The sequence below is a fragment of the Cibotium barometz genome, chromosome 50 (genome assembly GCF_041138505.1).
Source record: "Cibotium barometz isolate CiBa-2024 chromosome 50, ASM4113850v1, whole genome shotgun sequence".
Taxonomy (NCBI): Eukaryota; Viridiplantae; Streptophyta; class Polypodiopsida; order Cyatheales; family Cibotiaceae; genus Cibotium; species Cibotium barometz.
Window position 1 is genome coordinate 13,791,827 of NC_141095.1, and position 15,680 is coordinate 13,807,506.

At 45.6% G+C, this 15,680-nt stretch overlaps 1 protein-coding gene across 1 annotated transcript in view; it reads left to right on the forward strand.

Moving 5' to 3' along the window:
- The first annotated feature begins 1,781 nt into the window (after nucleotides 1–1,781).
- LOC147609829 (membrane-associated protein VIPP1, chloroplastic-like) overlaps nucleotides 1,782–15,680 on the forward strand; it is an 85,197-nt gene continuing 71,298 nt past the window's right edge. The window contains exon 1 of the mRNA XM_086786790.1: nucleotides 1,782–2,307. Coding sequence (XP_086642916.1) covers nucleotides 2,037–2,307 — 271 coding nt within the window. The 5' untranslated portion in view covers nucleotides 1,782–2,036. The remainder of the gene's footprint in view (nucleotides 2,308–15,680) is intronic.

The following is a 15,680-nucleotide window of genomic DNA, read 5'->3' on the forward strand; positions in this document are numbered from 1 at the left end:
TGGAAACAATCCAGAGCAACTGTTATGAGCATAAGAGGCATGGCTTCTCACCCCTGATTGTAACCCCATCCTTCCATGTGTAGAGTGTTAGGTCAAAGCCAACATTGTAGCCCATAGGGCAAGTTGAGATGGACCACTCTAGCATATCACTTGAGTGTAGGTCCAGTAAATCATGTTAGGTGATAGACCCTCATCACATTGAGGGGAAATGTTGAAACAGTAATGCGTGAGGATATAACATGAGTAGAGCAAGGGGAAGAGCATGAACATTGGAAAGGAAGAAAGAGTAAGGTTCTGAACTCAAAGGTTGATTTGTATGGTTACTTGTAAAAGGTAAAGTCAATGGTAAAAAAGATAGCACAAGGAGGCCCATGGAGTGTAGGCATTTATTGACACATGGATGGCACAAGGGTGCAGATAACTTGTGATTGGGAGCTCTATGAAAGCTATAAAAGGATGTACTTGGATCAACTCTAATGTAAGGTGATTATACTATTTATTTATATTCTTGTTGTGTCATCTTACTAATCTCAACTAACACTTAGACTATATCTAAACCATGTTTTTAGTATGCTTTGATCCATCATGAGCTAGATTCAATGCTGATTTTCAACTATCATAACCTTCCATAAAAAGGTTTTTACTTTAGCAGTTTAGTCCACCTCTTAATCCAAGTCTCAGGGTTCTACTTCAAATTCATTTCTTTGTTAATGTGAGTTACATTTAGGTCATTTTAAATCATTGTTTAATAAATGGGCTTTGTCTTAGCAAGGGAATCCTTCCCAACCATGCCTAATCTTCGTGCCAAGTTAGTGCATTCTCAATAGCAGGTAAACACATGAAGTTGCTCTACCTTAGCACAAATGACACCATCTCTATCAGCTTAAATCACATATGGTGGTGGTCCCATGTGTTCAATGCCTCCCCTGCCAATTGTTATGAGAATATATTTTAAGCTCTCTTAAAAATATTATTCTACCCTCAGGGACGCTTGGATTATCTTTGTGTTAAGCTAAATCATGTTAATATCATGGGTGATGCCATTATAAATATTAATACGTTTGGTATACATTAATGTATGGTTGGGGCCTCCAATGTTTGTTACAGTTAGTTTGTATGGAAGGGTGATTCTTGGGTTACTTATGCCTGGCAAACATGTGTGTGGTTATGGTTTGTATACTTATGAAATATTTGTGTACCAATTTGTTGTTGGTTATTTTATAGGTGAAGAGGATTAATAAGATTTAGGAGAATTCGCACAGTAATATTTGTTGGCCCATATTTTTGTAAACAAGCTTTGTATATACATGTGCTAGCTTGTGCACATTTTGATTTATTTTGGAAAGCTTTTATTTATCAAGCGTAGACTTGAACTTTAATATTTTTGTAAAGCGTGATATGCTTTAACCCTAACCTTAATTTAGGGACACTCTATTTTGAGCATAAGAGAGTGTCGTGTAAGTAAAAGCACCGTTAAAAAAAATACTAAGCTATTTTAATTCCCTCGTAGGCTTGCTTATGTATCCTTATCTTTCCCATGGCACTTGCTCCTCATTAACTGTGACAAATTTTGTTAGCTAGATCATTAGGTGTCACATGGATCTTGTTAAAGCCCTCCAATGAAAATACAGCCTAGTGGTAAGGTATTGAAGGGCCATGCAAGAGGTCCCGGGTTCAAAACTTGCTGGGCGTGGAAGCACACAAGAACAAAAGATTAAAAAAAAAACCCTCAAAAGGTGGTGCCACTAAATTATAGAGTATATATAAATAAATAATATCAACAGTAGTGATGGCAGGAGATTGAATGCAAGAGAGAGAGCCAATAGCCAATGGCAAAGTGGATTGCCTCATATAGCGTCTCCCCCTCCCCTCTGTGTCTCACTCTCTCCACACAGTCTCTTGGAATATGCAAGATGATTTCAACAGAATTTCTCCTTCTATCCTCATGTTAAATACAATTGCCTCCATCTCCACAAGCTCGGGACCCTCTTGCTGTGCTTTCAAAGGGATTTCTAGTGACAACCCATTCATTCATTATGATGGCTAGCCTAGGGTTTGCTACAGGGCCAACAGCAGTAAACCCGGCCCTAAACTGCAACTCCATGGCATGCCATGCCCCTTCTTCTTCACAAGCTGCTTCTTCTTCTTCTCTGAATGTCCAGAGCTCCCTGCCCGCTTCGGCGTCATCGATGTCCCCGTGTTCGTGTTCTCCCTTCATCGACAATCGGCGGCTTGCGAGGACGCCCAGAGCTACCCTCCTGCACAGCAGCTTCATCTCGAGATCGCTGGACTCGAGCTTCTTTGGCGGCAAGTACACAGTTTCTTTGTTCAGCATTCATTGCAGTAACTTTGAAATTCCTGGTATTGATGTGAAATCCCAGTACCGTAAAAGAAACCGTTGCCAAAACCCTTGAAATCGTTGTATCGATACGGAAACCCTTGAAATCCTATGCAGAAACCTTAGAACTGTCTGACCATGTTGAAGGATTTTGATTCAAAACGCAGTAGCAAATGCCTTTCCTTGCCATTGGAGTTTAGTGCTTTGTGCCCATTCCCACTTGGTCTTGGAGTTGAAGTGCTGCTCTTGAAGGGTCTTGTGTGGATGTTTGAAGGATTTTTTTTGGCCTGTCATGGGAAGGCCTTAGCGTTTTTTTTTTGGTATGGGCAAGATAAAATTGATGCTGCATTCTATGATTGAGGACCACTATCCAGGAAGCCTAAAATCAAGGGAGTCTAGACTATAGGGATTGACCATATCTTTAGTATCTCGGAGCTTTCATTGCGTCTTAGACCCCTGATCCCCCCATTTCCTCCCCTCCCCTCTCCTCTCCCTCCAAACTTTCGCGTGCACCATATCCTTTTCTTTGTTTTAGCCCTTCCTCATCACTCTTTGGTTCTAGCTCCCCTGCACCCCCTACACTTTGTTGTAGGATAAAATTAAGGGTTTTTGTAAATGCTTCGTGTGAACTAGAGTTTGCTCTTAAATCAAGTAAAAAATGACTTACAAATATGGGTTTCGTTAAGTTTTGCATGTCACATCATTTGGAAATCTATGAGCTAGTTGCCACTAATCATAAACTTTCTCTGCCACTAATCATAAACTTTCATTAGAGCAAGGTTCACATTTTCATAATTAACCGAAAAGTAAGCCCCCCTTTTTTAGCTATTTTCGGTTGCAAAATTTGTGAAATTTGGGTTGAGAATGGTAGTAAGAGCTCCTAAATATGTAGGGATGATGTTTGTGTAGGTTTTCTCACATCTTTCATGAACAGTTTCTCTCCAAGAAAAGAGCCTTCTACTAGTAGAAAAATGAATGTCTGCATGCTATGAACTACAATCCTCTCAAGAGGTAAAGAGTACAATTTATCAAAACAAGGGTAGGGCCCGGTCTATTGCTCTCACAAGGAGGCTACAACGGGGGGTTGGGGGGATAGCCATATTGGGGACTTGTGCCAAACAAATCTCATCCCCTCATGCTTGTAAGGGACTTGGGCTCACATGTGCAAGAAGGCACCTTGGCATTGTTGCTATCATTGAGCAGCATGACATTGATGTGGAGAAAGTACCTTTAAGTGTGAGCTAGGAATCTTGAACTTTCCTCTCATTAGCCATTTACAGGCTAAACGAGAAATCAGGAAAGGCGGACAGTGTGCGATGATATTAATCTAGATTGCCGAGACGGTGGCCAATGCTTCTGAGAAGTACCAGGTTCTCCATGACAAGTTCCAAAAGATTTTTCTTCGAGTCAATCTCCTTCCCTAGCCCCCCCCCCGGTCTAGACCGGAGGACCACAGAATAGACCTCCTCCCAAGCTTGGATTCCCTGAGCAAGTTTCCATACCTCCTGTCCAAGGCAATGGACTTTGATGGAAATTCTGTTCGCGCTATTACATTTGGAGTTGAGCAGATACCAAGAGTTGGCAAAGTGCCTATGACCGAATGTCAACCAGTTGGGATATTTTTAGAGATAAAGTTTAATGCATATCAAAACACTTACATGGCCACAGTCTTAACATATATATCCATCATTATCACTTTGCATGAAACATAAAAGCTGGACAAAACATCCACTAATGCTGAAAGTGGAGCTTGCACGTGTGACACCGCATAGAGGCCGGAATGGGCCGACCCCCCCCCCCTCCCTCCCCTTGGAGTATTTTATTACCCAAGGAGAATAATATCATGTACAAGCTTTGAGGGCCTTACTCTCCCAACGGGAGATGCCGGATTATCCATATACAAATGCCATAACACAGCCCAACATGAGGCAACCAAGCCGGAACATAGGCTGTAGAAATGCCGAGCCAACAATATAATCCATATACCTCCGTGTGGGTACTGATTCTTCCCCAAAAACCACGGGTCTTCATGCAATAGAGCTGGTACAGCAAGTACAACTCTCCATTCAGTCGGTACAATAGGTACAGTGGTTGGTACAGCCGGTTCGGTGGTTGGTATAGCAGGTACAGCAAGTACAAATGTTGGTATAGCATGTACAATGACTAGTACAACAGGTACATTGGCTGGTACAGCAAGTACAAAAGTTGGTACAGTCGGTACAATGGGTGGTATAGCAAGTACAAAAGTTGGTACAGTCGGTACAAGGGTTGGTACAACAAGTACAAGGATTGGTACAACCAGTACAATGGCTGGTACAATAAGTACAAATGGCTAGAAATCATAATAAATAATTAAATACCCTTGCCTTCAGTATGGAAGCCTTCAAAACAGTCCCCAACAGCTGGTATTCTTCATGGGCAGCCTTCAAGAGAGAGAGTAGCCATCATTAGGGCAGCCTTCAACGGTGGTAGAGGCTAGTGTGCTGCAAGAGAGCCTCTCTTAATGAAGAGAGAGGGCTCCAATTTATAGATTTGGGCCTCCCATGAGCTAAAATGGCAAGAGAAGGCTACAATGACAAGTGGAGAGCCACACAATAGCTGAAGTGACAAGTGTGAGGCCACTTGTCTCACTTTGATCCACTTTCTAACAAGTGTTAGGCCACTTGTCTCACTTTGGTCTACTTTCCTGCCGCATGTCTCAATCTAAGAGATGGGTCCTTCCATAAACTTTATCTCTAAAAATATCCCAACTGGTCACTTTGCCAACTCTTGGTATCTGCTCAATTCCAAACGTAATGACGCGAATAGAATTTCCATCGGAGTCGGGCCAAAAATAGCAACTCTCCTAAATTTTAGGAGTGTGGTCCTTTGTATTCTAGGATAATCTCCCATTCCCAAAGCTTGTACTTTCCACCAGACCCCTTTCATACTGGGAAATGTCCAAGCTGGTGACACTGATCATGGGAGAAAGCTTCTGTATGCAGACTCAATGTGAGAGAGTCTTTCGATGCGAACAATGGCTGGACTTGTTTGTGGATGCCGAGTGGATATGAAGCCATGATGCAAGGTATTTGCAGGCTTCAGGAGTTCTACTGTGACGGCTGAGTTTCCAGCCTTATTGTAATCAAAGCTCTTATAATCAATTAAAGAAATACCGCAAGGGGCGCCACTGCGTTTTGGGGCCAATCGGTGTCTGTGTACTATTTGCAGGAGCACTCTAGCTCCCCTGTTTGTTTTCCTTTTCTTGGTCCTCAAAGGTGTCGAAGTGTTTTGTGTGCGAGTGTTTGTTTCACACTGCCCTTTGGTTTCATCTGAAGACCAAGGCCGGTTCACAACAAGCCCACAGAGACTGCCCAGTGCCCAGCAGCCCATAATCCATGCACAGAGTGGCCAGTCCACTTGCAGAAGTGTGAAGGCATTTAAAGCATTTTTCTGCTGGTCGTGAGCATTTAATGGTGGCCGACTGGGTACCTGAGAGGGTATAAAAGGCGAGCCACATTTTCAGTTAGTTTATCAGATATCTCATCAATCACAAAGTGCTAATGCATCTCAAGGGCCCAGAAAGCCAAGGGAGAAGCTAACGCAAAGGGTGAAAGCTGATGGTCAAGGGCAGGGGTTTTACCTCAGCCAAACAGGACAAGGTTCGGTCTTTATTTTCTGATTTGCATCATTCTAATAAAGCAAATACACGTTCATGGTGGGGGCCCTACAAAGGGTATCATTGATGGCCGGCCCATGGATTAGCGGTTTGGGGCCTATGGGACACAGATCAGGCCACTGACAGAGATACACATGGCAGTATGGAACTGTAATGGTTCACTATGGGTGTAGCCTGGACGACTGGAGAATGTTATGGTGGGGAGAGACATCATACTTTTGACAGAGACACATCAGAGCCCAAAGAGAGGGCTACCTCAAGTAGAGGGATTCCAGTGGGAGTCAGCATACAGGAGGACCACACGCCAGGGTACCTCGAGAGGGTCGGGAGGCGTAGCAGTTCTATTCAGACGGGAGCTACATGGGAGACTGAGAGTGGTAGCACAGGACCCAGAGGCTAGATACATGTGAATCAGCTTACAGCTCTCATAGGACAGGGTTATATACATAGTTCTATGTTTCTTTTCTCCATCAGGATCCTCCTATGTCATTACAGAGGACATGCCACAGGAGGAGGAGACAAGAGCCTTGCCATACACTTGTCTGTTAGAGGAGATTATGCATTATTCTACACTAGGGGAAGTATTTCTTACTGGTGACTTCAATGTCCACACACAGAGCAGACAGTGTGAGGTGTATGACTATGATGACATGTAAATCCTCCACCCTGTGGATCCAGAGGAGATAGGGGCTAGTCGGGCATCAGAGGACACTGGACCAGACAGAGGACATTATGGGGACCACTTACTAGAGTTGGGAGCCAGGCATCGTCTCATTATTTATAACGGGATGCTGCAGTGGCCGGGATCAGGAGGGCTGACATGCTTCCCACATGGGGGTCATACACGGACCGGAGGCACGGTGGTAGACTACATTATGGGGTCTTTGGAGGCATCACAGCTTGTCACCTCATTCTCCATTCCACCTCGTCCTATTGGGGCACATCATACATACTTGGCATTTTCACTAGCCGGATCACCAGTATCACGATCCCCCCACATACCGACGCCACACACTACCATCTACTTCACACATGACATGGCAGACATATACACTGGCAGAGTAGAGGATGGGCTCCTACTCATGGATCCCCTGGCACCTATGGATACCATTACAGCCCAGCACACGGCTACATTATAGAGCTTCCCACATCGTGTACACTCAGGAGAGCCTGCGAGATCTGGGACCATGCCTCAGAACAGATGGTATGATGACGAGTGCAGAGCCCTATACTCATGGCTCCGCATACAGAGAGCCTTGGGAGCCATCACAGAGCAGGAGTCGAGGAGAGAGATGAGGAGACTTACTCGCCGCAAAAGGCGGGCCTTTGCAGAGATACAGGAGCTAGAGATCTTTCATTTCTTCATGAGTAGAGATAGCCCTGTCTCATGGCGGCACTTCAGAGAGCCCCGGACACCGACACCTATTGCAGACCCACAGACATGGCACACATATGGAGAGGGCCTATACCACGCCCCACAGGAGCCACCTATACCTCAGCCACAGGAGTCTCGACCTACCACAGCTAGCTTCGCCGCCGACCATATGGGCCTGCAGGGTGAGCATCTCATATATGCAGTAGATTCTTTGGCTCCTTTTCTTGCACACCTGTTTAACAGGGCACTAGCAGAGGGTTTGCCTGCGGAGTGGACGATGCACACCATTGTGCCGATTCACAAAACAGGGGATATGCTCGATCCGAGCAACTACAAGACGGTTATGGTTGACCACGTGCTAGCCAAACTCTATGGTGCAGTGTTGGAGCAAGAGCTTAGCTTATATGCTGAGCGAGCAGGTTTACGCTCATCAGGGCAGGCAGGCTTCAGGAGAGCTTTCTCTACCACTGACCATGTATTCACTTTGAGATGTATGATTGATCAGGCTAGAGTGAGGAAGAGAAAGCTCTATTGCTGCTTTGTGGATTTCCGTAAGGCATTTGACACAGTACCACGAGAGAGGCTCTTTCAGTGCCTGCAGTCTCTTGGCATACCAGCAGATATGACATGGGGCATCTATGCATTATATGAGTAGGTTTTTGGGCGAGTTAGATGTCCAGGAGGTATGTCCGAGACTATTGCTAGCACCATTGGTGTGAAGCAAGGATGCCCACTTTCCCCCACGCTATTTGGGTTATACATTGATGAGGTGGCTGACTTCATTACACGGGGAGGCGGAGATGGAGTTGATTTAGCAGGTGCCGTAGTACATATTATGCTCTATGCTGATGATATTGTATTAGTGTCTGAGTCTCCAGGTGGTCTACAGCAGCATCTACATGCACTTGATGATTTCTGCACACAGAGGGGTCTTATTGTGAACCTTGGAAAAACCAAGGTTATGGTCTTTCATACATCGAGATAGGGCAGGAGTCAGCTGACATTCACTCTCGCAGGACGCCAGGTGGAGGTGGTGACATCATACGTGTACCTAGGGGTTACCTTCTTTGCAGCAGCCACACGCTTCACCATGGGTTCAGCAGCTAGAGCTAGATTGACACGGGGATATGCAACATTGGCTATGCTAGAGAGACAGTGCCGCATTTTCAGGAGCCCGAGACGAAGGGGTGGCTATTTGACACATTAGTCACACCGGCATTGATGTATGGAGCAGCGGTATGGGCGCCAGGTCTTGCTACCCATTGGTGGACACAGATAGAGAGACCATTGGCCCTCATGATGGCACGCATGATACGCAGCAAACCGTCAGTACCTCATGACATTATCGGAGCAGAGTTTGCTGCGCCTCCTATGATGGTAGAGGCCATATTTCAGACTATATGCCTGCTAGACAGATTCAGAGAGATGCCACAAGAGAGATTGTCATACAGAGCTTTTGAGGCATCTAGACAGCTGGCTGAGGCAGGAGACAGAGGATCATGGTATGCACAGGTCACACATTGGTTCTCACAGCATGGCCTAGACATGGATCATCTACCACCATTCCAGTATGACAGGGATGCACCACATATCCGTCTCTCTCATAGTGAGAGGAACAGAGTATTGAGACAGGATCTATGGCAGCTCTATACACGAGAGACATGGATATCGCCTACACAGCCTCTTCCACCAAAGATGCTATACTACAGAGATCACTTCATGAGTATCACTGATGATGGATTTATAGAGAGGCCTAGATACATGGAGGGCTTTTTACCACATGGCTCCCGAGTGGCTATTGGTCAGCTTAGAGTTTCATCACACCGATTGGAGATTGAGACTGGCAGAGCAGCACGGATCCCCCGAGAGGAGAGGGTATGCAGATTGTGCAGAGAGGAGATGGAGAGTGAGGAGCATTATGTATGTAGATGCAGAGCATATACAGCCATCAGAGAGAGATATCCCATTTTATTCAAAGAGCCACATTCCCTACGCCAGATCTTTGAGGCAGTAGACCAACGCATACTAGGGAGATTCATTCTAGACATACAGCGCCACAGAGAGATATCATTACAGGCTCAGACAGCTCCAGAGGGGGGACGACAGACACATTACTACATTTTTTCAGAGATCCATCCCCCTCCCAGTCCCTACATGGCAGGGAATTACTCTCCAGAGAGCAGAGACACTTAGAGCCCGCAGGAGACAGAGGACACCTGGCTTTCGGACACCACGCCTATACCAGAGAGAGATGACAAAGATCAGAGCTTAGTTTCACAGAGAGGGTGCGGAGCGGCTTGCTCGCTTCAGAGCACACCCAGGCATGTTCTTCAGGGAGCTGTGGACACCCCCTTCATTGATGTATACCATTTTATACCCCCAGTATGGTACAGGATGGAGCTAGCTAGGTTGCATATCATGATTGTATACTCCATGCATATAGCTTTGCATTCTCCTAGTAGTAGAGCTCCATCCCCTTCACCACTCATTGTACTTATTGCACACCCAGATTCAGCTTTTTAGTTCAGTACTTTTTCATTTTGTTGGGATTACAGAGGATTCCCCATACAGGTACTCCGATTTGTCTCATAGGCCGAGTTTGGTCTTTTGGAAGACGTTAATAAAATCTTTCTTTCTCTTTCTCTCTCTCTCTCTCTATCTATTTTCTGCACGTCTACTTCAGTTTTGTGTGTTATGTTCGTCGTGAAAGATTGTTGAATTCTGAGCATTGAAGTTACCGATTCGACCTCGAAGCTTCTGCATGTTACAATCGCCCCCCCTCCCACTTCTTTTATAAGCTAAGGAGAGGAGGGCCCTCTCCTGGAGGGAGAAATGATAACAGCAAACCATTACGATTTGTTAGTCTTGTCGGAGATTTCCCTATGAGGGTGGAAAAGGACGAAAGAACTAGATGTACAAGAGATCAGAGCAAATCAACACAGCGTGAAATGGATGAATGAGTGTATGCATGATGGTGAATGTAATCCTGTACAAGAGGCCCTTTGATGTGAGGTGACTCTGAGTACTAGACCATCGAAGAAGCAAAGACGAGATTGGAGCTGAAGCACGGTCGGCGACAGAGGCTTGTCAAGGACAGGGGTGGCACTCCGTGAGGTGGTCGGTGTCGAAGGCTTGCATCGGTGGATGTGGTGGCACTCTGAGGTGGTAGATGTCTGTAGTGGGCAATGGAAATGTAGTGGTGCAGGCTCTGGTGACAAGGGTGCTACGGTACCTGAGGGGTGGTGAATAGCAGACAGGGTTGACGTCCTGAGTGGTGCAGTCTCTGGTGATGAGGGTGTTGCAATACCTGAGGGGTGGTGAAGATGAGTAGAGAGGGTCGCTGTCCCAACGATGTGAGCTAAGGAGCGAGAGGGCTGCTGTCCCAACGATGTGATGATGAGCAGAGAGGGTTGCTGTACCAATGATGTGATGATGATGAGGCAGAGAGTGGGCTGCTGATGTGATGGTATGGTCGGTGAAGAGGTAGTGGTAAACACAGATCTGTAGGGCTGAATAGGACTGCAGATATCACCAAAACGCAAACCTGAAAACGCCGAGATAGAGTAGGGTTCAGGGGTACAGAGGGGCTGCCAGAACAGGGCAGATCTGGTGGTGTAGAGGCCTGCGAAGGCACTGCCCCTGGATGATCTGCAAGAGAAAAACACTGAAGTGATGAGGATCCAGGTAGGCTGGCAGCAGCAACAGAAGATCCAGATGTCGAATATGATGTGGTGGCTGCTGGTTGGCCCAGAACAGGGGCTGTCGGCCAGCAGCAAGTGACAAAAAACCTATTAAAATCACATAAAATCCCCTTTTAGGGTTGGGAAAAATACCATTTTCACACACCCCCTCTCTTACCAAAAGGGGACCATGAAAGAAGATGAAGGATACCAGGGTCCCACACTGACACACTAGCAGAAGGAATGTATTCCCCTCTGGAAGCGAAGTCTGATAAGTTCAGAGAGAAAGATCGTGATGGCAAAGGTGTAGAGGGTGAGTAGATGTAGATGGGCTGATTGTCTCGCAATATAAGACCTTGAACGGGGCCCTCCATTGAGTAAGAAGTCCTGTCCACCATGTGTGTCATGTGCATCACAGATGCCATGGACATTTGCAGGGCTAGATCCAGAAGAGGCAAACAGATAAAGACCATGAACCAGTAGAAGATGGACATGGAGCAGGACTTGGAGCAAAGCATGGATCAGAGGGCTGTCGGCTGCAAGAAAGAGGATGCTGGCTGCCAGAAGAGCTGTTGGCTATCAGTCAGCAAAGTGTGGGCAGCAGGCGCATCAAGAACATCTAGTCGGCTGCATTAAATGGATTTTTATGAGCTTGTAACTGGCCGACCAGCAGTCGGCCAGTTCCCCATGTAGTCCAAGGGGCTATAAATAGCCCCCCTTGCTCTATGTTTTATTCATTCAACCCACTAGGGGTATGAGTCATTAGGAGTCCTAGTCTAGGGCAGAATTTTGGGTGTTTTACCACCTTTTCAAGAAGGCAGCCAAGGGCTGCAGATATGTACCTTTTTGTACCATAGTATATACTGAATTTCCAGCACTCCTCTCTCTCTCTCTCTACTCTCTCTCTACCTGCGTTTTTGAATCAGATGGTGCGTTTTTGCATCAGAAGGTTTCCAAGAGTGTTTAGGGCTGAAAGAAGACTCCCCAGAGCTTCCGCGTGTTACAATGTGGTCCATATCTAAGTAAGGAGAACCAATATCTGGAGACAAAGGCTGGTCCTTTGGAATCATAGGTAGATGTAACTTGGTTGAACACAATGCTAATCAATACACTTAAATACACTAAGATTTGAAGGACACTTGCTCAAATACAAGAAGTAAATTGCTGAATTGACAAGAGGCACACAATGAGCCGGAACGGCCGACCCCTCCCTTGAGTAAATTGTATTACTATTGGAGAAATTCAATACATAGTTTCACGGGCATCCATTGCCAAATCCTCCATGCCAATGCATATGAAATTCAGCATTTAGAAAACAATGGTATGTCGATGTAGATCACCAAGGAGCTGCCTTGATGCCCGGCCCGACTTCAGTGCCCATATTCTCTACCATTGGCTCTATGTTCTACCAAGCAAGGTAGCAACATCTTCAAGGGCACATAGGACAAGAGAAATACTACACAGGGCGGCTAAACAAGGAGTCCTGTCCTTCTATTGAGTAAAGTATTGACAATACATTGTCCAATTACCTTACCAGTCTTTATAGAAGTAGTTGCAAGCGGAAGCCTTCGCATTGGAAGCTTTAGAAGTGTTGATATCTTCGATTTGCCGCAATCCTTCGCGACAAAAGTCTTCCAGAGGATGAAGGGAATCTTGGGAAAGCTTCCCCTATGGTTCAACTTGAGAAAGGAAGGCTGAAATTAGGGTTTTCAGCAAAAAGACCAGAAATTACAGCAAAAATGAGAGCTGTTTTGCTGAATTTCAGTCATTGGGAGTGAGTAGGAGAGTGATTAGCACTTGGAAACACTCTTGGAAGCTTGGAAAACACCCTAGCAAGTTGGGTATGGCTATGGAGAGCTTGGAAATGGAGAGAAATGGTGGAAAAACAGAGTTTTTAGCCTCCAAAAATCCTCATGAAGAGAAAACACGAATTTCTCTTAATAAGTAAGTGAGTTGGGGTCCAATCGGGTGAAGGGACATGGGGAGATGCCCATTTATGAGTAAAAGGGGAGGATCAGGTCCTGGACATTGAGTCTTGTCCGCCTCGGGACTTCAGTGAGTGTGAACTTGGAAGCGGTCATAATTTATAAGTGACTTTTGGGCGCCCAAACTTTAATGAAATGGGAACGCACTCACTTATAAATATTGGCTAAGTCCTAAGGCGTCCAAACTTTAATGAAATGGGAACGCACTCACTTATAAATATTGGCTAAGTCCTAAGGGCTATTTGAGCCTAGATTGGGTAATACTTACCACCTGTTCACATGCCACACAACCATGTCAGCAGACAGTTTCACACGCACGGTTCACGGGCAGGCGTCCCCTTACCCGGAACTACACATAGGTCATGCAGGGATGAAAACAGCATGCAATTTCATTTGCAAGCAAGCACATAAAGATGCTATACAATGCAGCATTGGCATGAGCAATTTCCGTTCATGAAACCATATAAGACCAGGCGTTTCCAGGCAAGTATATGCGATACCAGACCCAGTGGAAAGCCAATCCTCGAGGCGTTTCCGGGCATGTACACAAAGGCACAAGTCCCAGCGGAAAGCCAAGTCCTCCAGGCGTTTCCGGGCATGTACACAAAGGCACAAGTTCCAGCGGAAAGCCAAGTCCTCAAGATATTCCGGGCATGATAACATCAAGTCCCAGCGGAATATCATATCCAACTATACAGCATGACACGTGTCAATCACATGCATAGGCACATTCCATAAGCCATGGACACCAATCCAATATGTACATAGTGTGAAAGCAAGAGTGAACCATTCGGGTGGCCAAATGGTGACATTCCCCCCCGCTTCTAAACAGTTGTCCGCAACTGAAATGCATCCAAATATGTCTGAAGCACATGCGGGCAATCTTTGAAGAACTCTTCATCTACCCATTTAGCATCAATGGGAAGATAGTTCTTAAACTTCACAAGGTAACGCCTCACAACTTTGCCTGCAGCAAGCTTGCGTTCCTTGTGATACACAATCTGCTCTGGCTGCAAGATCTCCTCAAGCTCATCCACTTCTGGTGGATCCTCAGTGACCATTTCACTGGGCTCCGGCCCTACATACTTGTGAAGAAGACTCACATGAAAAGCATTGTGTATGTGCCAATGACTAGGTAATGCCAATCTGAAAGCCACTTCATTGATCTTCTGGATCACTCGAAAAGGTCCATAGTACCTGGTTGCAAGCTTAGGATATGCACCCTCTTTGCCAGGCCTCTTTGCAAGTCTTGCTTTCTCAAATTTCAGCAATACCCAATCATTCTCTTTAACATCCAATTGCCTTCTATGCTTGTCGGTAGCCTTTTTATGCTTGTCTTGTGACCTTGCAATGGCTGTCCGCACCTGAGCAAAAGCAATATCCAAGTCTCTTACATACTCATCAGCTGCAAATATCTCATCCTTTGTGCGAAGGATGGGTGGCAAAACCACCTTACCATAAACAATCTCAAACGGAGCCTTTCCCGTAGATGCATGCACCGTGTTGTTGTATGCAAATTCCACAAGCGGTAAGTACTTCTCCCAAGAAGACTTCTGATCCGCCACATAACATTTCAAGAGATCCAATAGAGCTGAATTTGCAGCTTCACTTTGCCCATCCGTTTGAGGGTGATAAGCTGATGAGAAGTCCAATTTGGTGCCCATATTATCAAATAAGGCCCGCCAAAAGAGACTTGTAGTTCTGGGATCTCTATCCCCCACAATGGACTTCGGCATTCCATGATGTTTGAACACTTGTGCAAGATATATTTTAACCATATGCTCAGCTTTGATGGTCTTTTTGACTGGCAAGAAATGAGCTTGCTTGCTAAACCTGTCCACAATTGTCCAAATTGCATCATTACCCTGTTGGGTACGTGGCAAGTCCATAATGAAATCCATTGTAATAATTTCCCATGGCTGCGTGGGAATAGGCAATGGTTGAAGCAAACCTAGTGCCTTTTGCCTATCAAATTTGACCTTTTGACAAGTGATACATGCACGTACATGTGCCTCTATGTCCTTCCGCATACCTGGCCAAAAGAAATACCGCTCAATCATGTGCGTAGTAGGCATTATGTCTCTATGACCAGCATATGGAGGAGCATGGCACTCATCCAAAACCTTTTGCCTCATGTCAGACACCACACATAGGCAATTATCTTTCATGAGATAACTGTCTTTGATCACATATGAGGCATGTGCATGACCAGCCATCAAATCAGTCCAAATAGTGGCAAAATCAGCATCTGCATGATACAAATCACGCATGGTAGACAAGTCCCCATGAGAGGCAACCGAGATAGCTGCTACATACGGCTTTCGTGACAATGCATCGGCCACTACATTCTTCTTTTCCGGGGTGTGCAAGATCTGAAAATGAAACATAGAGAGGAAATTGGCCATCCTCATATGCTTCTCTGACAACTTAGTTTGAGTAAGAAAATACCTCAAACTCCGGTGATCTGTCTTCACAGTGAAATCAGCGCCAAGAAGGTAATGCTTCCATATAGTAAGTGCATGAATTACAGCCAAGAGCTCTTTCTCATAAATGCCAAGAGATAGCTCTGCATCATGCACTCTACGACTCTCATAAGCCACGGCATGTCCCTCTTGATTAAGGACAGCTCCTATGCAATTTCCAG